Raw genomic sequence first — 27,459 nt, 5'->3', positions numbered from 1 at the left:
TCTATTATTGCAACTTTCCAAGCATTATATGATAGCCCATCCGCAAGGATCAAAATTAATGGTGCCCTATCGGGATCCTTCACTCTGGAACGTGGAACCAGGCAGGGATGTCCCGCTTCCCCACTCCTATTCAGCCTTTTTATTGAGCCTTTGAGCCAATGGATAAGGCAAAATGTTGAAATTAAGGGAATAGACATGGCAGCTGGTGAGCATAAACTTGGTCTTTTTGCGGATGACGTCCTGGTATATCTAACACAGCCCACACAGACAATCCCAAAATTGATGGGTTTATTAAAGGAATATGGGACACTTTCAGGTTACAAACTAAATATTCAGAAGACCCAGGTACTAACACTTAACTATGACCCACCCAACGATATTAGAGGGAAATATAACCTGAAATGGGATGCAGATTCAATCAAATACCTAGGTGTTAACCTGCCAAAAGATGTCTCAAAATTATCTGATCTTAATTATGGCCCTTTGAATGTAAAACTAAAATCAGATGTACTACGGTGGAGTCTCATTCCCTTCTTGAGTTTGAGCTCTAGGGTGGAGTCTGTTAAGATGAACATCCTACCAAGGTTACTGTATTTATTCCAGACTCTTCCAGTGGAGATACCTGCTAAGCAATTTATAGAATGGGACAAATTAATATCTAGATATTTATGGCAAGGGAAAAAACCCAGAATCAGATACAAAACTCTACAGTTAAGAAAAGAAAACGGGGGATTTGGCCTTCCTTGTTTACGAGAATACTATTGCGCAGCTCAATTAAGGCCTGTAGTGTGTTGGTGTACTCCATCATACTCTGCAAGATGGAAGGAAATTGAGAGTGCAATGACAGAAGGGGTTCAAATAGCAGCGATAGTTGCAGATAGTGAATTAATAAACAACATGACAAATAAAAATAATCCCTGGATTAACGTGGCTTTGAAGATTTGGCAGGAGACAGTAAAACTGTGTGGTATAAAGGACTCACTTAAAATGCTAAGATGGTGTGCATATGACACAGACTTCCCTCCAAACAAAACAGATGCTAGATTTAAAGTCTGGGTTGGAAAAGGCCTTTCGAACTATTTAACTTTTGTCCACAAGGGGGCATTCCATAGCTTTGAATCGCTACAGAGAAAACATGGTTTGGAACAAAATGATTTCTATAGGTATCTCCAGGTCCGACACCATTTCAATCAGAATTTAGGGGGAGTATCAGAAGAGGGGGTAACAGGAATTATGGAAGTATTTACATCAGCAAGCAAATCATTGATATGCAACAAGGTGGTATCTAGACTATACAATGGCTTCCGCCAGATCAATCTCAAAACAGTCAATACAATATATATTAAAGAGAAATGGGAGAAAGAGGGTAATTTTACTATTTCTGGGGAGGATTGGGACAGATTATGTAAACTACAATGGGAAACGACATGCTCAAATACGTGGCGAGAATTTAGTTGGAAAAACCTTACAAGGTTTTTTATCACCCCCCTACAAAAACGACATCAGGGGACGGGTGTAGCGTGTTGGAGATCCTGTGGACTGAATGAAGCCAATCACTACCATGTATTCTGGGAATGCCCAAATCTAGTCCCATTTTGGCGGGAGATACACAATAATCTGGAAGCTATTTTTGAAATTAACATCCCCTTCAAATGTGACACCTTATACCTGGGAAACATCTCATTCGAAAATTGGGACAATAACGACAGAAAATTGATATTGATACTTCTGGTAGCAAGTAAAAAGGCTATCACAAGAAAATGGTTAAAGCCAGACGTACCCACAGTGGATGAATGGATAGATATAATTCATGATATATATGTAATGGAAAAGATGTCATACTCCCTTAGAATTCAGGTAGAAAAATTCTATCGGATCTGGACGAAATGGACTGGATATGTTAAACCTGTAAGGTCAGATTTCTGTTGAATTGTTAAAAGAACATGAGAGGGTGATGTAATTGTGTTTATTTTCTTGAATCATTTTCTATTCTAATCTATCATATGTAAGAGAAAAGCTCCCAAAGTTCACTCGCTATTGTTTTTCTTTTTTCTTTGTTTGTTTTTGTTTTCGTTTTGTCTTGTCTTTACTTTACTTAATAGAAAAAAAGAAAAAAAGACTTTGGTCATAGGAACTGAGTTGATTGTGATATGTTGAATGTAATGACGATTGTTGTAACCAATGACCATTGACAATAAAAAGAAAATTTCAAAAAAAAAGAAAACATAAATGACAAGGGTTTTCAATAAACAATATTTTGGGGGGGCTTATACACACCACCATTTGTGTAATATACTGTAAATAAAGACAACTTCATCATCAGGGAACTTCAAATGATGCACCATTTTTTTATACCAATATATATTATTAAGTAATACACCAAACAGTAACATTATTATGAACTCCTAGAGGGCTACATCCATTTTTAAAAAGCGTGTTATGTACGACCGTAGCCTACTGGATAGCGCTGTGTCGTGTGGACCTCCGTTCTTTCATGACTTGAGAACATAACACATACTGAACATAACACAACTACTATTGCACACTTCTGTAACATGGAGACCACCCGCGTCGTGTTACAGTAGCAAATGTGCGCTAAATGCCCAGGCTCCCAGTTGATCGTCGACGTTTTCTGGGTCAAGAAATGCAAACAAACATATTGGACCAAGTTCAACTTCACATCTTCATTTGTGTTTCCGTCCTGTATATGAACCAAAAAATACAGCACTATTCTGTTGCTATATTATAGAATTTAAATAGGCCAAATGGCCTACTGTGATGTCACAAAACCTCGTAACAATGGTGACATAAATGACAATGACAATAAAACACGTCAAGGTTCCAGAACTATGGTTTCTGAGTCAGTCATTGGCAAAGTCGTACAAGGGTTCCACACTGGCCATCAATGGACTCTTCTCTGTTGTCATCTTAAACCCAGAGACACATAGGTAGATATAGACAACTATAGATTAGTTCTAGGCGATATTTAATCACAAATGGATTACCTCGAGGAGCCCGAACAGAAGGATCGCCTCTGGGAAGGGGAGTATGAAGAGGAGGAGGAGGAGGAGGAGCAGATAGGAGAGGATGAAAGAGAAGTGATGGAGGCCCAAGAAGAGGGGGAAGGGGAGGAAGCATTGGAGGAGGTGGAAGAAGAGGACGAGCCAAAATGTGTCTGGGTTCGTCTCCCGGACTTGTGTCTTCGCCAGGTGTTCAGGTGTCTGGGGGACAAGGACCGGGCACGGGCCGCCTTGGTCTGCCGCCACTGGCACCACATCATGCATTCCCCGTCCCTCTGGAGGGCCCGGACCTTCAGTTTCTCCCAGCTGGATAAGGCCGTCTGCTACGCCAGAGTTTACGGACGCTACCTGGAACACCTGGAGGTCCGTTTCTCCCAGTCACTCAACTCCCTTGTGTCATGGCACCCCATGTGGATGTTCCTGACTGCTCTCCGCGAGACGGGCGGACGCCTGCGCTCGCTCACCATCCCCCACATGGAGCTGGAACATTCGGCCTGCCGCCGGAGCGTCCGGACCGCCTTGGTCCGGAGCCTGACCTTCTACCTGCGTAGCCGGGGCTCTCACCTGGAGCACCTGAGCCTGCGAGGGGCACGTGTCAACCTGCCCCAGGGCCTGGAGGTTCTGGAGGCGGTGGCGGCTGCCCAGCAGCATGTCCATCTGGGTGGGAGGCCCGGGATCGCCACCCTCAACCTGGAGGACTTCTTCTCACAGTCGCTGGCGGTGTATATTAGTCCGGGCTTCACACAGGTCATCAACAAGTGGGTGTGGGTGTGGGTGTGGGTGTGGGTGTGTGTGTGTGTGTGTGTGTGTGTGTGTGTGTGTGGGTGTGGGTGTAGGTGTGTGTGTGTGTGTGTGTTTTTTTGAGTGGCTCCTACATACTCTTGTTTATTAGCTACTCTTTTTTTACTTGTGTGTGTGCAACTGTGCATAATGTGCCTGCAAACACACACATACTTGTCGCGGTCTTTAAAACGCACCTTGATTTGATTTTGACCAGGTTCCGGGGCCTCTCCACCCTCACCCTCGACTACACCTGTCTGTCCAACGAGCTCCTCGCCGGCCTGGCCGTGTCGTGCGGTAGCCTCTGCGGCGGCGGCTCCCTCCGCTCCTTCACCTTGCACTGCCACCTCAACGAGCCGAACGTCCAGGTGATCTGGGGCGACTCCTGGTCTCACCTGGCCCGGCGCTGCCCAGACATGCAGGTCCAGATCTCGGTGGAATGGATCCTGAACCTGGACCATCTGGGTGGGATCCTGCTGAGAGAGATCCCTCTGAGGTCACTCAGTCTCACCAGCTGCTACTTCAGGGAACAGAACTGGAGTGCTAAGCCAGCTCTGAGCAGCTTGGTGCCCTGGTACAGCAACTGTCTACAGGTAAGGGGGATTGGGAGGGCTCCATAGAAATAGAATGAGTAGAATATTCATATTGATAATACTGCTAGACTTTGTTCGACTTTGATCGCTGCTTTTATGACATGGTTTTATGTATTTGTTTTGCTTTTGTTGTTGTTGTTTATTTATTTATTTTAAAAGCGCTTTATAAATGTAATCAATTATAAGCATTATTATTATTCTTAGAATGGTCCCTCAAACCGACAAGGCATTGTTATATATAGTTGCTAGGGTAACCATTATTGCTGCAGGTGTAGAACACAGAGAGAAGTTAATTCAGAGGCGGGACTAATAGCAAGCGTCAAATTACTGAACATTCCGATGTCAGTTGAGTTTAGTTGGTTGTTAATAAGGATGTGAGATAAAACTTCCAAATGATGACCACAAGATGGCCGCCACTACACCCACCATGGAATGTTGATTTGAATGAGGATGTTTCTTGTACTATATGGTATGCTCTGCTCTGTCAATACACAGTAGCAGTCAGCAGTGGAGTGTTGATAATGCTATAGGGGTGTTATTGAATATGTGAGGTCGTTGTAATGAGGAACATGGGTTGTATACCATTCATTGTAATTCATGGAATGGAATGAGGACTGGTGTTTGATACCATTCCTCATTTTGTTCCATGCATTACAATGAGCCCGATTTCTACCTCCACTAGCCTCCCCTGATGTCCCTTTCCTGTTCAGGCTCCTAGAAATCTATTTAATGTAGTGGTGTCCTTGATGTGGTTGTTTTCCCTCCCTTCAGAAGCTGACCCTGGACCTGAACAACAGCCATGAGTCGGTGGACGAGGAGCTGCTGGCGCTGGTTCTGATGTGCTCCAGGCTCACCTACCTCAAGGTCTGGGCCTTCCTAGACATCAGCTTCCTGGACCAGCTGCTGCAGAAACGCCTGGACAAGAAGACCATACTCAGAACCATCAGGGTGGGTCAGACCGCAGCTTGACCTGGGGGGTATTCCACCAACGTCGCTTAAGGAAAATCCAGGCTTATTTTTGATGAGTCTGGCGAGACCAGGGTCAGTGGTCTAGCGCCCCGTCCTGGACACCCAGCCAGGAATGCCATCATAAGCTCGTGAGCTTAGAATGATAAGGTTCTATCTCCGTTTAGGGTAGTTCAGAGATTTTGACCGTCAAAGTTTTTACATTCCATTATGTTTTGCGAGATGGAACTTTTGTATTTTATGAATTACTAACTCAAAAATGTCAACATTTTAAAAATAACACCACACAGGCATTAATAAACACCTAATGGATCAGATTATGTAAAAAACTAAATTTTGACAAAAATGTAGATAGAACCTTATAATTCTAACGTCACGTTATAAGTTATATTCTTAATCAATAGCTATATATAATCAATCTAAAAGTCATGTGTTGTACCAATCCCTGATTGCCCCTTTAATGTAAAAACAGGCAAACTCAAACGTGATCTGAATCATTGCAGCATGTCACTGTGGGTTAAAACAACTGAGGACATTTGATGTGTTTGGAATATGTTTTATTGAGCAACGTCTGCCATGGTTTATACACTGCATGTGTATTTATGTAACCAGCCCAGGAGTCAGCTTCCTAAAGTAATACTTTATCTCTTTTGACAATCCAGAGCCACTTCTCTCCTAGACCAGAGTTGTTAATTGAACCCATTTCGTTGGTTTACGCACAGAAGATTGACCTGCAATTGTTACTCTCTTATTATGCTTTTGTACTACTTGTGAAACTGACCTCAGTGTGGTTTATAAAACGCATGTGTAACAATGTGACCAGTTCAGGGTGGTTTATAAACTGTGTACATGCAACAATGTGACCAGTTCAGGGTGGTTTATAAACTGTGTACATGCAACAATGTGACCAGTTCAGGGTGGTTTATAAACTGTGTACATGCAACAATGTGACCAGTTCAGGGTGGTTTATAAACTGTGTACGTGTGTTCCAGGTGATGATCTACACCAACAACCACGACACACAGGATGAGGACAAACAGCTGGAGGACATCTATTCTCGTTACAGACAGCTCATCACCTCAGAGCTCTACTACTCTGCCATAATATGTTACATGGTCTGAACGCACAGAAGACACTTCTGCTGCTGCATAGAATCCTCCTCCACATTGCTTTATTTTCTCCTTCAAAAATCACTTATTGTATTAAAGTTGCTATAAATATTGCAAAATGAACTCCAGGGGCCTCATTTATAGAAAGTACTTTGGATCAAATTTGATCTTCCCGTGTCGTACGTAGAAAACCACGTCAACGTAGTGAGTTATACAATTTCAACGTGAATCAATTTGACCGTGGAAACGATCGTAGCTCTATGTCGGGTATTGACCTTGCGTAGGCACATTACCTACTGGTTATGCGGAGTTATTACAGGCATGTGAGCCGCACTGCCTACTGTAATTCATGCAAGTGGCTCGTAATAAAATTAACGATGTTGTTATCAGCCGAGAACATTAGTTTAATTCAAGATTTAAAGGGAACTGATGTTTATGATTGTATTTCAGTCTTTTTTTATATTCCTCCGGAGCTGTCTATCTCCCCTTCAACATGTGCGTTCCACAACGGACCTTGCCCGGCCATGCGCTAAATTATACTGGATTTTCTCCGGTGTCTGGGAGTGAAACATTACCACAATTTTTGCCGCGGTTTGTTTTTCTGCACCATCTCAAATAATATTATGTTTGGGTGGACTCCTTGTGCATAGAGTTGTATAGTTTGTTACACTTCTAGGACTTTATTTGACATGTATTTGAAAATGAAAATGGGTCCCAGCCACTTCATGGCTTTAGCTGATACTGTAAGTGACATCCTGGGCTTCACAATGGTATTGCACAATGATTTAAGTCAGAAATTACAATTCAAACTATGGCAATGGGGGGGTGGGACTGGGCTGGGCTGGCTGGGGGGGGTGGGACTGGACTGGGCTGGCTGGGGGGGTTGGGTGGCGGCCCCTTGCCCAGGGGATGTTTGTCACATTGTTATAGTATGAAAGACATTTTTCCCCACAGTTTTATATAGCATTTGTTACCATTTTCTGTTATGAGGTTCATGACAACATAATTCATCAGAAATTATTTATTTACATTCACAGGAGAGGTGGTGTCCACAGTCAGTGCAGGGTGGAGAGCAGTGCAGTAAGGTAGACTTTGGAAGATGAGGGAGCAAATAGTTATCAAAAGACTGACTATGATGTGATTTACAGTAAATGTGACCTAAGCACCATACACATTACTGTAAGTTGTAAGCAGATTGTTCATGAGTTCAAGCAGAACAGAGAGCAGGACTGATGAACTGGCTACACATCCCCCTGACTGATTTTATTGAACACAATGCTACCTGGGGGGTATTCCACGAACGTTGATTAGTATATTGGCGATAAAAATAAAAGCCACGATCAGGCAACTCGTGATTGGAATTCAAGCTTCAGGTGATTCCTCGAACGAGGATCAGGCTTGTGTCATGAGTGTTCACAGAACACCGGCTTAGAAATCCTCGATATGGGCGCGTGCACGCAGACATAAAGAGCCCCGAAGAGTCGAACTGTCGAAATGAAGATACTACACTACAAGATACTACGCAGCACTCCTACTTATTGATCTTTATGAAGACGAAAAATAAGATGTAAAATAGTGCAATACTGCCGCAATTAACAAGGCGAGGGAAATGGTTTGGCAAGAAATTGCTGACCGATTAAATGCGTAGGTCATACTAGCCCCAGTTATTGTTATATGTTCATATTTTAATAAATGAATATTTACTACTGTGGTGATATCATCAGCAGGCTACATGTAATCATATCGTCACGATGGCATAGTGGTATCGACCGCTGCCATAGTATTCATTCATAATTTTAAGACGGTGGTTCAAATCCCTCTTCTGACACACTTTTTACTGAATTTCGTTGTCTGAATCTAATCTAAAATCTCATCTAAAAAAGTATGTCGGCTATGATGGTGCAGGCTAATTTACAAGAACTGACACGATTACAATGGTGTTTGAAGCCTTTCTGAGTAGTAAATTATGTTCTTCTAACTGGACCCTGGCATAGATTATTTTTTCTTATGATTACTGATGGATAGATGATTCACTTAGACATATATATATAGGAACCTCCGGACCTCTAGCTGGCTGCCTAAAACCCTGCGCCAAACACACTGCTGTGATGACACCAATGCAAGTTGATAGACATACGGTACCTATTTTTATTTTATTTATTTTTTTACACTTTTTTCTATCTATCACACTTTCAAAATATCAAGTTATCTATCTATCACACAGTCAAACTATCTATCTATCTATCTCGTAAAAAGTGGGAACTAATTATTTCCTAAAAGACACTTGAGAAACTGTCGATCGGGATGTAGTTTCCGCCTGTTTTTTGACATTTTTGACGCACGCATTACCTAAACCAGCCTGTAAGTCTGCTCGCGACCAGAATTACTCAGAAGGATTGGTTGCATAGCAGGCTTCTAGGAATCGGCCCCTGACCTGTTGACCAAGGCAGCGCACACCTGTACTATCTTGTCAATGGTAGTTACATCCCTGTTCCTAATCTCATCCCACTGCACATTCGGTGCCGTCTCCAGGCCTGTTTTAGGAAGGATTCCCCCCTCCCCTGCCCCCACCAGAGCCCCAGGCATCCCGCCCTAGGGCCGCCACCCCCCCCCCCCCAGCCAGGCCTGTTTTAGGAAGGATTCCCCCCTCCCCTGCCCCCACCAGAGCCCCAGGCATCCCGCCCTAGGGCCGCCACCCACCCCCCCAGCCAGCCCAGTCCAGTCCAGTCCCACCCCCCCAGCCAGCCCAGTCCAGTCCCAGCCCCCCAGCCAGTCTAGTCCAGTCCCACCCCCCCAGCCAGGCCAGGCCAGTCCAGTCCCACCCCCCCAGCCAGTCCAGTCCAGTCCCACCCCCCCAGCCTGCCCAGTCCAGTCCCACCCCCCCATCGCCATAGTTTGAATGGTAATTTCTGACTTAAATCATTGTGCAATACCATTGCCCAGGATGTCATTTACAGTATCAGCTAAAGCCATGAAGTGAGCCTTTAAGTTCAACCAAATATATCTCAACCAAATATGGGCAATTCCACTGTAACAGAACGACCCTGGGACTCGTTTTAATTGTCAAATAATACGTCAAATAAAGCCCTAGAAGTTTAACAAACTATACAACTCTATGCACAAGGACTACTTTTAAAAAAAGGACTACTTTAAAAAACAAAAACAAAAACATTTACTTTATGAACTGCGCAAGTTCGATAATGGAATGACCCTTCCTTTATCTCTGCTTTTTTTTAGCTATCTTATAATATATTGAGTTTGAAAATATCTCTTTTGGTTGTCGGGCTACAGTAAGTGAAGTGGATTTACATCCGGCAACAGAGTGACGGTAATGACTAAATGGGCTCCCTACAGAAATACATACACTCTAGATTTGAGTTATCAAGTTATGATGCTGCAAAAATAGTAAAAATAAATAAATAGTAGTATGTAAAAATATACAACAGACACTCCCATTGTGGTAATAATGAAAAAAAATATATAACATTAAAAAGGTAAATTGAAAACACAAAATACACAATAATTATTTGTTTTGCAAAACATGGGAGCAAAACATAAAAAACTCTTTAATGTGATTTAAATCAATGACATTTGCTGATTTCAGTGTCTTTTTCATCATTATACCAAAAGTAAATAGCCTACACTTCTGGCAACAAAAACTGATTTGGAAAATATGAAATAGTATTGCGTACGCCTATGTCACATAGACACAGAAAGACACTCAATCTTCTCCTAGCTTGCCTCAGATATCCTCTGCTAAATGAAAATGTATTAATTGGTTAATCTGTTCGATTCATCTATCAATCTGCACAGCCCAATGTCCTATAATCCTATATCTGCCACTGACAACTGCTGAATGTAAACAAACCACAAACGCTAAAATAAAACAACAGATGAAGACCAGCAGGATGAACTGGTTTCTGAGTTTCTGAAACTAGTCAATCAAGCCTGCTAAGTCTGTAGAGGGATTGGCCAAGGAACGGAGGGAAAGAGAGACAGACAGTCAAAGACAGGGACAGAGGCAGGGATGGAAAGAAGAAGTTAGTGAGAGAACCAAGGGAAATAGAGAAAGAGAAACAGAGAATCTGAGAGGAAGAATGGCACAAATGGCATCACGCATTTGTGATGTGGTGTTCCTGTTCGTCATCATGTTGGAGATGGAGGGAGGACAGGCCTCTGTGCAGGGGTTCAGACCAGCAGGAGTCACAGCTCCAGGAGACGTCATCATTGGGGGGCTCTTCCCTATCCACCTTGGGATGAAATACACCAACTACACAGGTGTCCATGAGAGTCGCTGTGTCGGGTGAGTGTCCAGATACAGGACAGGAGGTCCCTCGCTTTTTCCACATCCTCTTGCTCTGAGACTAACTATTGTGATATTTTCTCAAATATGGTTAACTGCCGTGTGTGTGTGTGTGTGTGTGTGTGTACATACAGTTAGGTCCGTAAATATTTGGACAGTGACACAATTTCTATAATTTTGGCTCTGTGTGCCACCACAATGGATTTGAAATGAAACAATGGAGATGTAATTGAAGTGCAGACTTTTAGCTTTAATTCAAGCGGTTGAACAAAAATATTTTATGAAATGTTTAGGAATTGCAACCATTTTTATACACAGTCCCCTATTTTCAGGAGCTCAAAAGTAATTGGACAAATTAACATAATCATAAATAGAATTTTCATTTTTAATACTTTGTCGAGAATCCTTTGCAGGCAATGACTGCCTGAAGTCTGGAACCCATGGACATCACTAAATGCTGGGTTTCCTCCTTTGTGATGCTTTGCCAGGCCTTTACTGCAGCAGTCTTCAGTTGTTGGTTGTTCGTGGGTCTTTCTGCCTTTTAGTCTTGTCTTGAGCAAGTGAAATGCATGCTCGATCAGGTTGAGATCAGGTGATTGACTCGGCCATTACAGAATATTCCACTTCTTTACCTAAAAAATCAGTCCCTCTTTATTGTGAAACGCCATCCAATCAACTTTGCAGAATTTGTCTGAATCTGAGCAGACAGAATAAATCCGTCTGCTTCTGTCTTCTGTCACATCATCAATAAACACTAGTGACCCAGTGCCATTGGAAGCCATGCATGTCCATGTTATCACACTGCCTCCACAGTTTTATACAGATGATGTAGTAAGCGTCGGATCATGAGCCGTTCCAAGCCTTCTCCATACTTTTTTCTTCCCATCATTCTGGTACAGGTTGATCTTAGTTTCATCTGTCGAAAGAATGCTGTTCCAGAACAGGGCTGGCTTTTTTAGATGTTTTTTGGCAAAGTCTAATCTGGCCTTTCTATTCTTGAGGCTTATGAATGGCTTGCACCTTGTGGTGAACCCTCTGTATTTGTTCGTGTGAAGTCTTTCCTTTATGGTACACATGGATAATGATATGCCTACCTCCTGGAGTCTGTTCTTCACTTGGCTGGATGTTGTGAAGGGGTTTTTCTTTACCATGTAAAGGATCCACCACTCTTGTTTTCTTTACCATGTAAAGGATCCTGTGATCATCCACGTTGTGGTGCCGAGCTCAACAGTGCGTTCTTTTTTTCCCAGAATGTACCAAACAGTTAATTTGGCCACTACTAATGTTCCCGCTATCTCTCTGATGGATTTTTTGTTTGTTTTTGCAGCCTAAGGATGGCCTGTTTCACTTCCATTGAGAGCTACGTTGACTGCATGTTGTGCGTATAAAGCAACAGCTTCCAAATGCAAATGCCACACTTGGAATCAACTCAGACCTTTTACCTGATTAATAAAGGAATAGCCCACACTGGCCCATGAAACAGCTTTTGAGTCAATTGTCCAATTACTTTTGGTCCCTTGAAAAAGAGGGAGCTACATATTAAAGAGCTGTAATTCCTGTAATTCAATTTGAATGTGAATACCCTTACCTTAAAAGCCCATATTCATTATATAACTGTAACTTGTAAGATGTTTTGGTAAACAGCTAAAATAACAACAATTCTGTGTGTGTCCAAATATATATCCACCTAACTGTATGTGCATAGCCTACAGTATGTGTGATTCATTGTGCTCATGTGTGAGTGTGTGTAAGATAGAGGGAAAGAGAGAGATGATTTGTGACTTGGCTCTGCTCTGACAGGTTCATGCTTTGTTTGTCTGCTGTCACAGGTTCTTCACAGGTGGTTTCACCCTGGCCCTGGCTATGATCCAGGCTCTAGAGGCGGCCAACAGATCTCCTCTCCTGGACCAGCTGGGGATCAGCCTGGGCTACCGCATCCACGACACCTGTTCTGACGTGAGCACTGCAATCAGGGCCTGTGCAGACTTCACCCAGAAGCCAACGGGCTGTGTGGGCGGGGCAAACAACTCTAGCCCAACTACTGTACAGTGGCTGTCATTGGGGCAGCGTTTTCTGAAGTTTCCATCGGCGTTGCCAGGCAACTGGACCTGGGGCTGATTCCACAGGTAATCAGTGAAATGATCGATACCATTCATAAGCCATTTGTGAAGGGAACAGAAACAGACTAGGTACAGACTATCATCACTACCGTTGCTGTAACAAATCCACACATAGCCATCACTTCTACTATCATCAGTAAACAATGAAGAGAATGTCATTCACTTTATGGTTTTTAATCATTTCTGGTTCGCGCACCATTATTTCTGCCCACTAGCAGCAGCTAATTGGCTGCCTTACAGGATGTGGCTAAAAGGTGGATTTTGATAGTCCCTCTGCATTCAATCAGGGTGGTGAAATGTTTGCTGATAGAACCTTGTAACACCAAACCAGTATGTGTGTATGTTACCAACAAAAAAAGTAAGATAGAACCGTATAGTTCTAGTGTCATGAAAGTGTTGATGACTGACCAACATACCTTGCATGCATGTAATAAATTGAACAGATTGACAAGCAGGTTTTTATTGCAGGTCAGCTACATATCTACTGCTGTCATGCTGAGCGACAAGATTCGCTTCCCTACGTTCCTGAGGACAGTTCCTAACGACCTGTACCAGACGCGAGCCATGGTCAAGCTCCTGCTTGAGAGAGACTGGATCTGGGTGGCCATGGTCACCACTGACAGTGAATATGGACGTTCGGCCATGGACAACTTTGTGTCGCAGGCCAGAGAAGCTGGCCTCTGTGTGGCCTTTACGGAGATCCTGCCAGCCACCCTGACCAGCCCTGGGCTTGGCCCTGCAGTCAAACGGGTGGCCAGCACAACACCAAGGTGAAGGTGGTGGTGTCGTTTGCTAAGGGCCCCCACATGACGCTCCTGTTCCAGGAGCTGTGGGACCAGGGGTCAAACCTGGGATCAGGGTTGAGACTGGGGTCAGAGGAGAGGGTGTGGGTGGTCAGTGAAGGCTGGTCCACCGTTGCCGATGTTCTGGGAAAGCAGAACCTGACAGATGTAGGACACGTGATAGGGTTCACCTTTAAGAGGAGCAACCTGACCCATTTGCAGGACTACATAGAGAGTCTGATAATAAGTGATGATGTCACAGAAAGGAACGCTTTCCTGGATAAGTTTTACAGCCTGCTGGATAGTGAGGGAGACACCAATAGGGTGTTGGAGTTGGAGGTCTGACAAGGGGACCGTTGACGTCAATGAAGTCATGGCTGAGTACCACCCAAACAACAACAGCTTCACTTACACCAATGGCCAAACCAAGAAGAAGCTCTGGGACCTGCGGGTAAACTCTCTTGACTGTAGTGTTCTGTTTCTGCTGTCACATAAATGAGGTTGTTCACATTCATTCAAATTCACAATAACCCACATTGACAATCTAACCACATTCATGGGAGGCACGCTGGGTCAAGGCAGTGGTTGGTAGACGCCGAGTTAGATATTGTGCCTGGGCATCCTACCATTGCACACACACGCACGTGAATATAATATTTTCTTTTTAACACATACTGTCAAATTACCAGACAAAACAAAACTATAAACTCAACACAACAAAACATATTTAAGGCGTGCATACTTTTAATACAATATGTGACGGTAGCTGGTGAAATGGGGAACAACAAGTCGGCAACCAATCCAAATGTTCAGACTTTTATTCAAAAAAAATACTGAGTGAAGCCAAAATATTGCAATGCAATGAATTCGGTGGGAACCCCCACTACCACCTAGTTCAATATAAAACGACTTTACATTGTTAGTAAAAGCATTGCATTGCAATATTCTGGCTTGACTAGCGAGCGTGTCATTGATTTCCAACAACGTTGACATTTATTTAAATTTTTCAGAATAAAAGTCTGAACATTTGGTCGTTGCCGACTTGCTCCCCCTTTCACCAGCTGCTGTCACATACGCATTCTCCAGATCGGGTAGATGTTGGAATACCATAATCTGCATGCTCCTCAGTCAGTTGAGTTTGAAAACAGTATTTGCTTTCTACAGACCATGAACATAGTTTGAATATGATATATATAAAAATATAATAATCATAATAATCATAATAATCATCCACCTGGAGGGATGGAGAATCAAACTATCAGTAACAGTTAGTACACGGTATAGCTAATGGGGGATCTAAAGATCTAACAAGTAGACTCACCCAGCAGCTGTTTCCGCTCCTCAGGACGAGTGGCAGCCAGCATGGAGGCAGTCAGCAAAGCAGGCTGCTGCTGTATGGGGACCTGTGGCTGGGGAGCCATGTGCTGCTGTGGTAGTGTACACCAGCTGCATGCTTGTTCTGAGGCACAGCGCACATCCTGGCTCTAGCTAGCCTACATTGCCTCAAAGCCTGAGTAGCTGTTTGGGTAAGAAGACACTCATACTCAAAAGCATGTTCATTGTAAATGTTCTGACATTGGTCTTGTCTCAAGTCACACATCTACTGTATGTGCAGGGTTGCTTCAATAAATATGCTGACCCATTCGCTGAGAGGTCATCATACAGGGGACCTGGGACGGTGTGGGGTTCATAGCATTGAAGGTGTGAGGCATGATGAAGGGCATGTTCTGGAAGTACTGAGGTTGCAAAGCCTTCTGGGTGGCCCAGCCAGGAGGAGTGGGTCTCAGCTGAGCCAGCTGGTTGGTGAGGTAGTAGGCAGCACAGGTCTGGGCCTGTGGAACAGGAGCCATGACGTATCCAGATGGTGGGGAAAGATGGTAGGGGTTGATGACTAGGTTGGACATGGCGCAGACATTGTACTGGTTTGTGATGAATGCCTGGTGCTGTGCTTGGCGATCCTCCCTGCGCTGGGCCAGGGCCACATACAGAGGCTTGGTGGCCACAACGCGGCCGTTCATCTCAGTCACGGCCTTGGTGGCGTCCTCAGGGGAGGAGAAGCACACAAAGCCGAAGCCCTTGCTGCGTTGACCTTCCATCATCACCTTTGCACTGGTGACCGTTCCAAAGGAGGAGAAGGCTTTGTGCAGACGCTCATTATCCAAGCCATCATCCAGGTTCTTCACGTAGAGATTGACACCCTGGTAGAGAGAAACCGTGTTTACTGATGTGTTTTTCATACTTCAAGTACATCAACAATAACTAGGCTATGTATAAGTAATACATATCAGCTTGTTAGTTTCAGAGAACTGGAGGCCATAAACCTGGTATCTCTACGCTCATGCTTCATGTGTTCAAACCGGCGCTTCCGCACAGTCTGGCGCTCTCCTCTCTTCTGGGCACGGCCCACATAGACTTTTCTCCCATTGATCTTCTTACCATTCATGTCGTCAACGGCCTTCTGGGCATCCCCATGCTTTTCGAAGCTGACGAAGCCGAAACCTCTGGATTGACCGTTGTCATCAGTCATGACCCGGACACTCAGGGTTGGTCCATATGTTTCAAACTTTTCCTTCAGTTTTTGGTCATCCATATCCTCTCCAAAGTTTTGGATGTACACATTGGTGAACTCTCTGGCCCTGGCTCCATGTTCAACCTCTCGTTCTTTGCTAGATTTGAAGTGTCCAATAAACACTAATTTGTCATTGAACAGCATGCCATTCAGCCTCTTAATGGCTCTCTCAGCAGCCTCCTGGCACTCAAATTGCACATAGCCATGGCCTTTAGATTGACCATTCTCATCACACACCATCTTACAGGAGAGGACCTTTCCAAATGTAGAAAATGTGTCGTAGAGGGCCTGGCTGTCAATAGATTCCTCCAAGTTCATGATGAACACATTGCCTACCCCACTCTTCCTCTGTGAAGGGTCACACTGAAACCACATGATGCGCATAGGTCTTCCTTTGAGGATATCATAGTTCATGGTGTCCAGGGCAAGCTCTGCGTCAGCGTGCTGTTGAAAGTTGACATAGGCATACCCAAGAGATCGTTGGGTGATCTCGTCCCTGCACACTCTGATGGAGATAATTGCACCAGCAGAGCTGAATTTCTCATGCAACATTGTCTCAGTGGTATCCTGGTGGAGATCTCCAACATAGGAGGCCATATTAATATTTAGCTAAGAAAACTGATATCAATACTTAATACTAATATTTTAGCTTTGGATATTCTTGATAATTCAAATGTGTGCTCTATGCAGAGGAATTGCAGGTAAATGAAATGAATATCATTGTGTGGTCCTGGTTTGTTACATCATCACATTGTCATCTGTGACACGTATCCATAGAAATCCTTGATGTTCCATTTAGTTTTCTATATGAGAATGTATAGAACCATTCTAACTAGTCATTGTTATGTCAGGGCTGTAGCCAGCAATGTAAATGATGTTGTACAGTGTTTGGGTTTTTCATCCATGTAGGGGTTCAGGAGACTTAGCTAGGAGATTTATTTGGTGCACCGTGAACCACATACAGTATGGAGTGACTAGATATTCAGAGGAAAAAAAATTGTAGACGCTTGTCATGCCAGTTGTTCACATGGTAAATGGTAAATGGACTGCACTTATATAGCGCCTTTTTTGCTGCTCCAAAGCTGCTCCAAAGCGCTTTACAACGGCCTCTCATTCACTCATTCACACATTCACACACACATTCACACACCAATGGCGGCATACAGATTGACTCCTTGGTTTCCATGTAACTCCTGAGACCACATGATGCACATAGGTCATCCATTAACAATATTAAAGTTAATTGTGTCTAGGGCACATTCAGCATCTGTTGAAAGTTGCTGTTAAAAGTTAACATAAGCATATGCAATGGATCGGCGAGTGATCATAAATCTGCATATTCTAATGGAGAGAATTGGACCACAGGGGCCGAATGTCTCATACAACATCGTCTCAGTGACATCCTGGTGGCGATCGCCGACATACAAGGAGGCCATTGAGCAGCTAGGCACACTAGGATTCATTTCTGATGGAGAAGTGTACTCTCAGACAGCAGGGCTGCATTCTCCAGAATTACTGTACTTTTCATCTCTCTCTCTCTCTCTCTGGTATGTGTGCAGGGTGATTAAACGTTCATGTTTCTACTTAGTTTTAGGATGATTAAGAGCAGTTTTTAATGTATAATTTGATATCATGGGCAATTTTTTTGCATTTATGCCTCTGTAACACTCTCCCTGCCGGTGAAAATAGACTTGAAGTGTAAAACTAAACTGCTTCAAAGTGAGCTTCGCTTCGCTGACATGCTGCTTGTGCGTGTCACCTAGCATGTTCCATACTGTAGCTCAACATGAGTTATGGGTCACCGGGTATAGAGACGTTACGTTGATGTGACAGTGTTATATAGTTTGGCCTCAAGACTTACTTACTGACAACTCCTTCTCCAGAGAGGTGCATCAATCTGTTCCGCTGAATGACCAGTCTCTAGTGGAGGAGATCCAAAGCTACTTGAGTTCAGGAGGTCTTTCGTGTTGCTGACTTCAAACGAGGACTTAGACGTGTTTGACCTGAATAAATACTCCACAGGAGGGGCTTACGCTGCTACCAGTGGTCAAAGTCTGTAGAACAGCTCTGTGAGTTATTCAACTGAAAGTCATTTGATCGATATCCAATGATTTAACAATTGATTTAACAATTGATTCACACAAATACAATTTATAACTTGTTAGAACTAATTGTTATATTAATTTGTCCCGGCTAGGTCAATGTAACCTCACAGAGAGATGTTGTGAAGAGCCTCAGATTTGAGCTCAAACTCCTCACATCTGAGAGAACTGGACCTGAGTGACCTGCGGGATTCGGGAGTGAAGCTGCTGTCTGCTGGATTGGGGGAGTCCACACTGCAAACTGGAGACATTAACGTCAGTACATTCGGGTTATAGAAGAATGTTGTGATCTTTTTGTGGGACCATCTCAATAGTACCTCAATGCAACACTGTACATGTCAAAACAACTAGTTATTTCCTTCTATCTTTGGTTTAGCCTGCGGAGAGAACCCTTTTTGAGAATATGTAAAACAAAATCGAATCCTATTCCCACAGGTTGTCATTTTGTGGAGTCACAGAAAGGATGTGAATCATTAGCTTCCGCCCCCTCACATTAAAGAGCTGGATCTGAGCCACTGCCACCCAGGAGACCTGGGAATGGAGCTGGTCTCTGCTCGTTTGAGGGAGTCCAATCATGCACTAAGAACCATAAGATAAAATGTTTTTTTAACTCGATTTCATTTCCTTCCTTTTCGTGAGCTTTTCAGCTCTAAGGCTGGAGAAGAACACAGTCTTGATTGCTGCGAAAAGAAATTCAATATTGTGAACACGATGAGCTGGTTCCCGGATCTAGATTAAGCCTAATCCTAGACTAAAAGGCATCTTCGATGGAGATTCGCTATTGGAAGTGTGATCTAGTCCAGGACTAGGCTTAAACTATGCAAAAGAAGTATTGCAGTATGTAATATAGTTGCCATCATTCACTCTGGTTTCGTTATGCAACCACTTACTTTTTCTTATATTATGCATTTGACCTATTATGTATCTTCGTTGATTGAATTTGTCTTTGTTTCCCCAGTGCATGGCTATGACCTCATACTGCAGCCAAACACAGCTCTGTCTGTGTACCCAAACACCGTTCACAGAGAGCTCTGTCTGTCTGGACCCAAACACTGTTGACAGAGAGCTCTGTCTGGACCCAAACACTGTTCACAGAGAGCTCTGTCTGGACCCAAACACTGTTCACAGAGAGCTCTGTCTGGACCCAAACACTGTTCACAGAGAGCTCTGTCTGTCTGGACCCAAACACTGTTCACAGAGAGCTCTGTCTGGACCCAAACACTGTTCACAGAGAGCTCTGTCTGTCTGAACCCAAACACTGTTGACAGAAAGCTCTGTCTGGACCCAAACACTGTTCACATAGAGCTCTGTCTGGACCCAAACACTGTTCACAGAGGGCTCTGTCTGGACCCAAACACTGTTCACAGAGAGCTCTGTCTGGACCCAAACACTGTTGACAGAGAGCTCTGTCTGTCTGGACCCAAACACTGTTCACAGAGAGCTCTATCTGTGTACCCAAACACTGTTGACAGAGGGCTCTGTCTGGACCCAAATACTGTTCACAGAGAGCTCTGTCTTCACCCAAACACTGTTCACAGAGGGCTCTGTCTGGACCCAAACACTGTTCACAGAGAGCTCTGTCTGTCTGGACCCAAACACTGTTCACAGAGAGCTCTGTCTGTCTGGACCCAAACACTGTTCACAGAGAGCTCTGTCTGTCTGGACCCAAACACTGTTCACAGAGAGCTCTGTCTTCACCCAAACACTGTTCACAGAGGGCTCTGTCTGGACCCAAACACTGTTCACAGAGAGCTCTGTCTGTCTGGACCCAAACACTGTTCACAGAGAGCTCTGTCTGGACCCAAACACTGTTCACAGAGAGCTCTGTCTGTCTGGACCCAAACACTGTTCACAGAGAGCTCTGTCTGGACCCAAACACTGTTCACAGAGAGCTCTGTCTGTCTGGACCCAAACACTGTTCACAGAGAGCTCTGTCTGGACCCAAACACTGTTCACAGAGAGCTCTATCTGTGTACCCAAACACCGTTCACAGAGAGCTCTGTCTGTCTGAACCCAAACACTGTTGACAGAGAGCTCTGTCTGTCTGGGGGAAACAGAAAGATGACATGGGTGATGAGCGAGGCACAGCTGTGTCCTGATCACCCAGAGAGATTTTTGGACTGCCAAGGTGCCAAGGTGCCAGGTGCTGTGTAGATGAGAGTCTGACTGGATGTTGTTTCTGGGAGGCAAAGTGGGGTAAGTTGGCAGTATTATCTGGACTGGCCGGCTGGCACTGTCCTTCTACACAGTGACCCACCTTGCACACTTTCCACACCACATTCATCGAGCCCCTCTACCCAGGGTTTTGGATTTGGAATATTACTCTTCATATTACTCTTCGTTGACTTAGCTACTGTAACATAGCTAAGTGCCTTAAGAAGCTCAATCTGACATGGTTTACCATCAAGATGAATCCTCCATGCAGATTGAAAAGGAGTGGTGTATTTGACCTCCTCCTCGAGTGTGGGTCTGGTCCTAACCACTAGAGGGCAGCAAATCACGTGTGATGGAGGAACCTGAAATTGTGGGGTTGACTCTAATCCATAGTGGTCATCCACGAGCAGATTCATTGTGTCAATTGTGTCAAACAGAGAAACACTTCTGACCACGTTGATGAAGTGGGTTTCAACCTCACAAAAAGGCGGGCAACGGGGAAGGAACGTCATCGGCCAGCGTGACATTGTTGAGGTTCCTGGCCAGCGAGGGGGGAACATCACCATGGGAACATCACCATGTGACCCGCTATAAATCTTCCGTCACCATTCAACCGTCGGCCCCTAAAATAGTGCCCATCTCATCACTTTCCTGGACACACAACACAATATCCTCACCCCAGCTGAGCAGATGGATGGCCCAGAGCAGCCTAGGTACGTTGTCATCTGGGACAACATACGTTTCCACCGGGCTGCTCTGGTCCCCAACTGGTTGACCGACCACCCACGTTTTTCCGTTCATCCTTCATCTGCCACCATATTCTCCATTTCCAATAGAGCTCTCAGGTCTTCTGACGCTGGTTTTCTCTGTGTACCACATGTACAAAAGAAGAGATTTGGTGAGGCTGCATTCTCATTTTATGCACCCAAATTGTGGAATGCACTGCCAGTTTACATTAGGGACGCAACCTCAGCAAATATGTTCAAGTCAAGACTAAAAACCCATCTTTTTAATATTGCCTTTAAATGACTAAATAATTAAATTAAGATTATAAAAAAACATCCTTTTAATATTGCCTTTAAATTACTAAATAATTAATGTAAGATTCTATAATGATTAAAGCACTTTGAGCTGCAGGAAATGCTCTATACAAATAAAGTTATTATTATTATTATTATTATTATTATTATTATTATTTCTCAGCCCCTATTGAGGAGTTTCTTTCAGCTTGGCGTTGGAAGGTATATGAACGCAGGTCCCATGAGTGCATGGGATGCCCCCCTTTCTACAGGCAATGGAGGACGCATAGCTGCTGGATTCGTCATACCAGGTGATACTTTGCCCGCTGCTTGGACAAGGAGAACATTGCCTGTGATGTTGATGAGGTCATGTGACCAGACAGGGATGAAAGGCAGGATGGAGCCTGATTGTCTTTTTCTTTACAGTATATGCAGAAGACTTGTTTAATTTGTCTATTGTTTGTTCTGTATGAAGAACATTTTACAAATCCAACTGTGTTTGCTGAGATGTATGTATGATGGATGTCAGAATAATAAAACATTCTATTCTTGTATTTGTGTGTTTTATATTTGAGTATGAAAACATAACAGTTTACAACAAGCTACTGCACGTACCGTATGTAGTGTAACATCATAGTAGTGTTTTCCTCTGGTCATAGTGTTTTCCATTGTGCACATCAGTGTTCAGTTGGTTCTTAGAAGTGTCGATTCATTTGATGGTGCGTGTATGTGTGTGTGTGTGTGTGTGTGTGTGTGTGTGTGTGTGTGTGTGTGTGTGTGTGTGTGTGTCATTTGAAGACAAAATTACATTTTGAGAAAACATAACATTATTTTGAATGCAGTGTTTTGCTTTTGCAAGAGATTTGTGGAGCTTTTGAGTTTGGGGATTTTGAGAGTTTTGAGAAAAATAAGCCATGCTTTCAGAAAACGTGTGAAAGCAGTTGAGGAAAAACTGTAACAGTGTTGTATATATCCAGAGTCTCCTTTGTCTAGTAGTGGTTGTTTATCTGTAGTTTAGTCATATTGCTGCTTATCCAAAGTTTAGTATTTTTGTTGTTTTTCCAGTGTTAAGTCGTATTGTTGTATATATTGTTAACTATATATATATATATATATATATATATATATATACATATATATATATATATATATATATATATATATATTGTTGTATATCCACAGCTATGAATACAATGCTGTGGTTAGAGTACAAAGTAGATACAGTGTTGAACCACTAGAGGGCAGTGCAGGAGTGGAGGGCTTTTCATTCACCTCAACTCATCTCTTGTAATAAATTAGACAAAATAATTGTGTAAAGACACTTTATAAAACAGCAAATGTCAACAATAAACACTTACCTAAGTATACAGTCTTATTGGCAGAAGTGTAAGCATATATCTGGAGCGATATTCATTCTAATTAATGTTGTATCAGTCTTAGTCTAATACAGCTAATACAACATTGGCTACATATACACAATGTAACCAATACTGTATATCCAGAGGTATATTGTATTGCTAGTATTGCATATATCCAGACAGAGATATACCAGTATACTCAGAGCTATATTTAGTTTTATTATCAGTATGTCCAAAGCTATTCACTATTATTACCATATAACTATCTTCACTATTACCAGGAAATAAGACGTAAGATGTTCACTATTAATGTTCACTATTATTACCAGGCCTACGTTGAATTTGACTACCAGTAAATCTACGAATAATGCTGAGTTTGATTCCCAGTATATCCAACCCTAATATAGGTATATATGCAATATTATTTCTGGTGTTTTGCACAATAATAAGAGCAGCAGGTTGCTCCCTAGGGACAGAGGAGGCAGCTCTCGACCGAACGTCTTCTGTTCTGCTTCTGTGGACTCTGGATGCTGTTGGGGAGCATCTCAATAGTGGCCTCCTCCCCTGTCTCCTCCCCTTTAGATCAGATTCAACTTTATTGTCATTGCAGAGTACAAGTACCAGACAACGAAATACAGTCATTTCGTGAATTACTTGAGCGTTGATCTGATGAGTCAGGATAGGTGTAGAAGTAGAAGGCAATGTGAGGGGAGTCATGTTTTTGGAATGTCACCGGTTCTCAGCGCTAATGTAGGAAAGGAGTCAAGGACACAAAAGGAGGATGCAACAATAGAATATTGAACATGGCGGCTGTTGCCATTGTTATCCAACCACTGTTCTTGGTCTCCCTCGGAATCACTCCCGGACTGTCCTAAATGACCTAGTCCTCCTTTCACTGTGTGTGTGTGTGTGTGTGTGTGTGTGTGTGTGTGTGTGTGTGTGCGCGTGCGCGTGCGTGTGCGTGTGCGTGTGTGTATGTGTGTGTGTGGAGATATGAGGGAGAGAGAGATATAACCAAGGTGTGTCATTCATTGTATTAGTGTAAGTTCATTATCCCTACATAGGGGATTAGATACAGGTTCATGCTGAGAGATTAAAGTTCAATGATTTCAGTGATATACTAAAAAATGACCCGCAACATAGCCGGCGGGTTAAAACAAATCATTTGTTATACACGTGCGTGCGTGCGCGCGCGTGCGTGTGTGCGTGTGCGCGCGTGTGTGTGTGTGTGTGTGTGTGTGTGTGTGTGTGTGTTGCTTTTTCTGCGCGTATTTCACCGACTCATTACTGCGTTCGCGCAGCGACGCGATGCTGACGGTGATTTTCCCCCCAAACGCGCGCGCGCTACTGCGCATGTAGGAGAAGAGCAGGTGCACACACACACTCACACACTGTGACACACACTCTCTCACTTCCCTGCTACACACACGTCAGATCCATCCTCGTCGTGCACGCATGCAGGATAGGCGGGCGGGCGCCGAGGCGAACTTAGTGACAGGACACGCGAGGAGACGGAGCCGGGATGACTGCGCTCTAACGCCAATGCATCGGATCCGATAAGAACCTTTTCATCCAGCGCGCTTGAAGGTAAGGGCAAACAAGGCAAACACTATGCTCTGGAGTTGACAGGTTTTAGCCGCAGTCAATCCATCATCTGTCATCCTCTGTCTGTGATCCGGCCGTGGGTTGCAGAGATACCTAGGTTTGACTGGGAGACGAGAGTTGATGAGAGTTTTTGTTCTAGACTGCGTAACGGTACAGTTTGTTGTATTGGCTGTTAATACGCCATCGGAATGATTGCGGTTCTCTGCATAGCCGCAGTCCCCCTGTTCTCTCTCTCTCTCTCTCTCTCTCTCTCTCTCTCTCTCTCTCTCTCTCTCTCTCTCTCTCTCTCTCTCTCTCTCTCTCTCTCTCGCTCACCCTCCCACCGATGGGACAGCCTCGCTCCCTAGGTTTATAGTGACACCCCCCTCAGCTGATTAACGGCCCAAGTACAAAGATATGAGCCTGCTGCGCTGCTCTAATTTATGCCAGTGCACACTGTTATAATGTTTGGTTTGGGACTGGAGCGTAGAGAGACATTAAACGGAGCAGTCAGCCAAGCAGAGGCCATCAATACCCCTCTGGTGTTGATCCTGTATATGTATCTACATGTATCTGATTACTGTTTAACTGTGTGTATACAGTACATACAATGCTTCTGGAGCCTGTAGCATTTTTACTGCAGGTCGAATCATATGGATCGAACTACCTTGCGGTGACTGTGCGTGTAAGAAACATTATGTGTCAAACTGTATTGTATGTGATGGAGAAGATTGTATGAATTCAAGGGGGAACCCTGAATTAGAGGTATAAACCTGTAACTACCATACTTGCCATACTGTACTGATATCACCTATCACTATCATGTTTTATCTCACTATTTGCACTTCTGCTTCGATGCTAAGCTGCATTTCGTTGTGTTGTACCTGTACTCTGCAATGACAATAAAGTTGAATCTAATCTAATCTAATCTAATCTAACCCTGGAGAAAAACTAAAATGGTCATTCGTTTTAACACCACCAAGTTCCTGTGGTGAAACCACGTTCAGAACTGACTTCACAGTAATGTACCAGGGGAGGCTGGTGGAGGTAGGAATCGGAGGACCGGCTCATTGTAATGCATTGGATGGAGTGGTCTGTGAAATGATCTGAGTTTTATACCGTGCATTGCAATGAGTCCCTCCTCCGATTTCTACATCCACCACTAGCCTCCCCTGGACGAAGTCGCTCACTCCTACGTACATGTTAGATTAGATCAGATTAGATTCAACTTTATTGTCATTGCAATGGACTGTACAATGACAATATCTAGACTCACACATAATACAGCATGGCTACCATGACTGCTACCTGCCCTTGCTTTGCCGCCTTGAAATATTTTTAAACTTTAAAATTGTTGTGTAATTGTGCTGCTAATATTGTGTGTCATATCTATGTAAGTTCTGCAGTTTTTCAGTGGGGCCTTGGCTCCACTGCAAGCATGAATTAATAAAATCAAATCAAATCAAATCAAATCAAATCAAATTGCAGAGTACAAGTACGTAGACAACGAAATGCAGTTTAGCATCTACCCAGAAGTGCAAATAGTGATAAAAAAACATGACAGAGATAGGTACTGTATGGCAAGTACAGTAGTTAGAGGTATACAGTTATGAGCTATGCACAGTTAAGGTAGCTATGTGCAGTATGTTATGTACAAAGGAGGTATGTGCAATGTGCAAGAAAAAATATGGTATGTGCAGGGTAGTATTCGCAAACAGCAGTAGTGCAATGGGTAATTGAGTGTGTTAGTGTTTTAACACCACCAAGTTCCTGTGGTGAAGCAACGTTCACAACCAGGCTCCTCTGGATCCCACCAGGGGAGGCTGGTGGAGGTAGGAATCGGAGGACGGGCTCATTGGAATGCATTGGATGGAGTGGTTCTGTGAAATGGTCTGTGTTTCATACCGTGCATCGCAATGAGTCCCGCCTCCTCCTCCTCCTCCGATCTCTACCTCCACCTCCAGCCTCCCCTGGACGAGGCCTCTCCCTCACGCGGACGTGTTGTGTTTGTGTGTGTCCCCTCCAGTCAGAGAGGATGAGGCGGGCCGCGTGGCTGCTGGTGCTGCTGCTGCTGCAGCAGTGGTCGGAGCGGGCTGAGGCCGGTCCGAAAGGCAAGGGGAAGAAAGGGAAGCAAGTCATCTGTCCTTCGTAAGCAGATTCCACATGACCCCCCCCACATGACCCCCCCAGTGTGTGATACTCTTCCTCATTCCATCCCGTACCATTACAATGAGCCCGTCCTCCGATTTTCTATCCCTCCACCAGCCTCCCCCCTAACCATATCCCCTACAGCACACACACTCTTAATGTGATTATTAGAATTGTCATTATGATTAGAAAAGGTTCCAGAACGGGTCTTTTTTTTTCACCGTGTTCACCGACAGTGGGGGAAATAAGTATTTCACCCCCTGCTGATTTTGTGAGTTTACCCCCTTACAAAGAATTGAACATAGATCACAAAATCGCAAGATTAAAATGAACCTACCATTAAAATGATAGACTGTTCAATTCTTTGTAAGGGGGTAAACTCCCAAAATCAGCAGGGGATGAAATACTTATTTCCCCCACTGTACATAGGACAGCTGAAGAACCCGTTTTAGTTCTAGATAGAACCGTTTCTTCTTTTAGGATGTTTCAATGCTATTATAATATTATTATTATTATTATTATAAGTTATAATATTATAACATTATTATGCTACTATAATGTAATTCCTCATGGTCTTGTAGAATGTTTGTACATATACTTTTTAAAATGCCATGTCATTTTCCTGTTTATTTCTGTAATAAACACGTAGAAAAACAAATGTTGCATTGGTTAGCGTTTGTTTTGGACAAATATCATCTTAAGGATATCATCTTAATCTCGAATCTTATCATAATGTCTGATCATAGTATTTATTGAGGCTTACTGTGATGTTATCCTTCATCATGGGTTGATTTTCTTGGTCAAGGTTAACACAACGTAATGTTTGGTCCCGTAGGCAGCTGTCTCCAGAAG

General features: G+C 43.6%; 3 protein-coding genes across 3 annotated transcripts in view; 2 read left to right on the top strand and 1 right to left on the bottom strand.

Annotated features, from left to right (window-relative positions):
• Positions 1 to 2,996: 2,996 nt before the first annotated feature.
• Positions 2,997 to 6,480, top strand: LOC308160690 (F-box only protein 39-like; the record flags this gene model as incomplete). Its single annotated transcript, XM_080534633.1, has 4 exons — positions 2,997 to 3,778; positions 4,018 to 4,393; positions 5,165 to 5,341; positions 6,352 to 6,480. 4 exons carry the CDS (start codon positions 2,997 to 2,999, stop codon positions 6,478 to 6,480), a joined length of 1,464 nt encoding a protein of 487 aa, XP_080390759.1.
• Positions 6,481 to 15,957: 9,477 nt separating this feature from the next.
• Positions 15,958 to 16,839, bottom strand: LOC308160689 (polyadenylate-binding protein 1A-like; the record flags this gene model as incomplete). The annotated part of the gene is made up of 1 exon (XM_080534632.1): positions 15,958 to 16,839. The coding sequence occupies one exon, from the start codon at positions 16,837 to 16,839 to the stop codon at positions 15,958 to 15,960; it is 882 nt and encodes a 293-aa protein (XP_080390758.1).
• A 3,566-nt stretch (positions 16,840 to 20,405) lies between these two features.
• The window catches only part of LOC308160688 (glycine receptor subunit beta-like), a gene marked incomplete at both ends in the record, with an annotated part of 32,625 nt that continues 25,571 nt past the window's right edge, over positions 20,406 to 27,459 (top strand). Inside the window, 3 exons of the mRNA XM_080534631.1 lie at positions 20,406 to 20,480; positions 26,486 to 26,607; positions 27,443 to 27,459. The exon at positions 27,443 to 27,459 is cut by the window's right edge and continues 90 nt beyond it. Of these exons, the coding sequence (XP_080390757.1) occupies positions 20,406 to 20,480; positions 26,486 to 26,607; positions 27,443 to 27,459 (214 nt within the window). The remainder of the gene's footprint in view (positions 20,481 to 26,485; positions 26,608 to 27,442) is intronic.

Source organism: Nansenia antarctica, assembly GCF_963989245.1.
Source record: "Nansenia antarctica genome assembly, chromosome: 6".
In the NCBI taxonomy this organism is placed as follows: domain Eukaryota; kingdom Metazoa; phylum Chordata; class Actinopteri; order Argentiniformes; family Microstomatidae; genus Nansenia; species Nansenia antarctica.
This window is presented reverse-complemented; position numbering and strand designations above follow the sequence as displayed.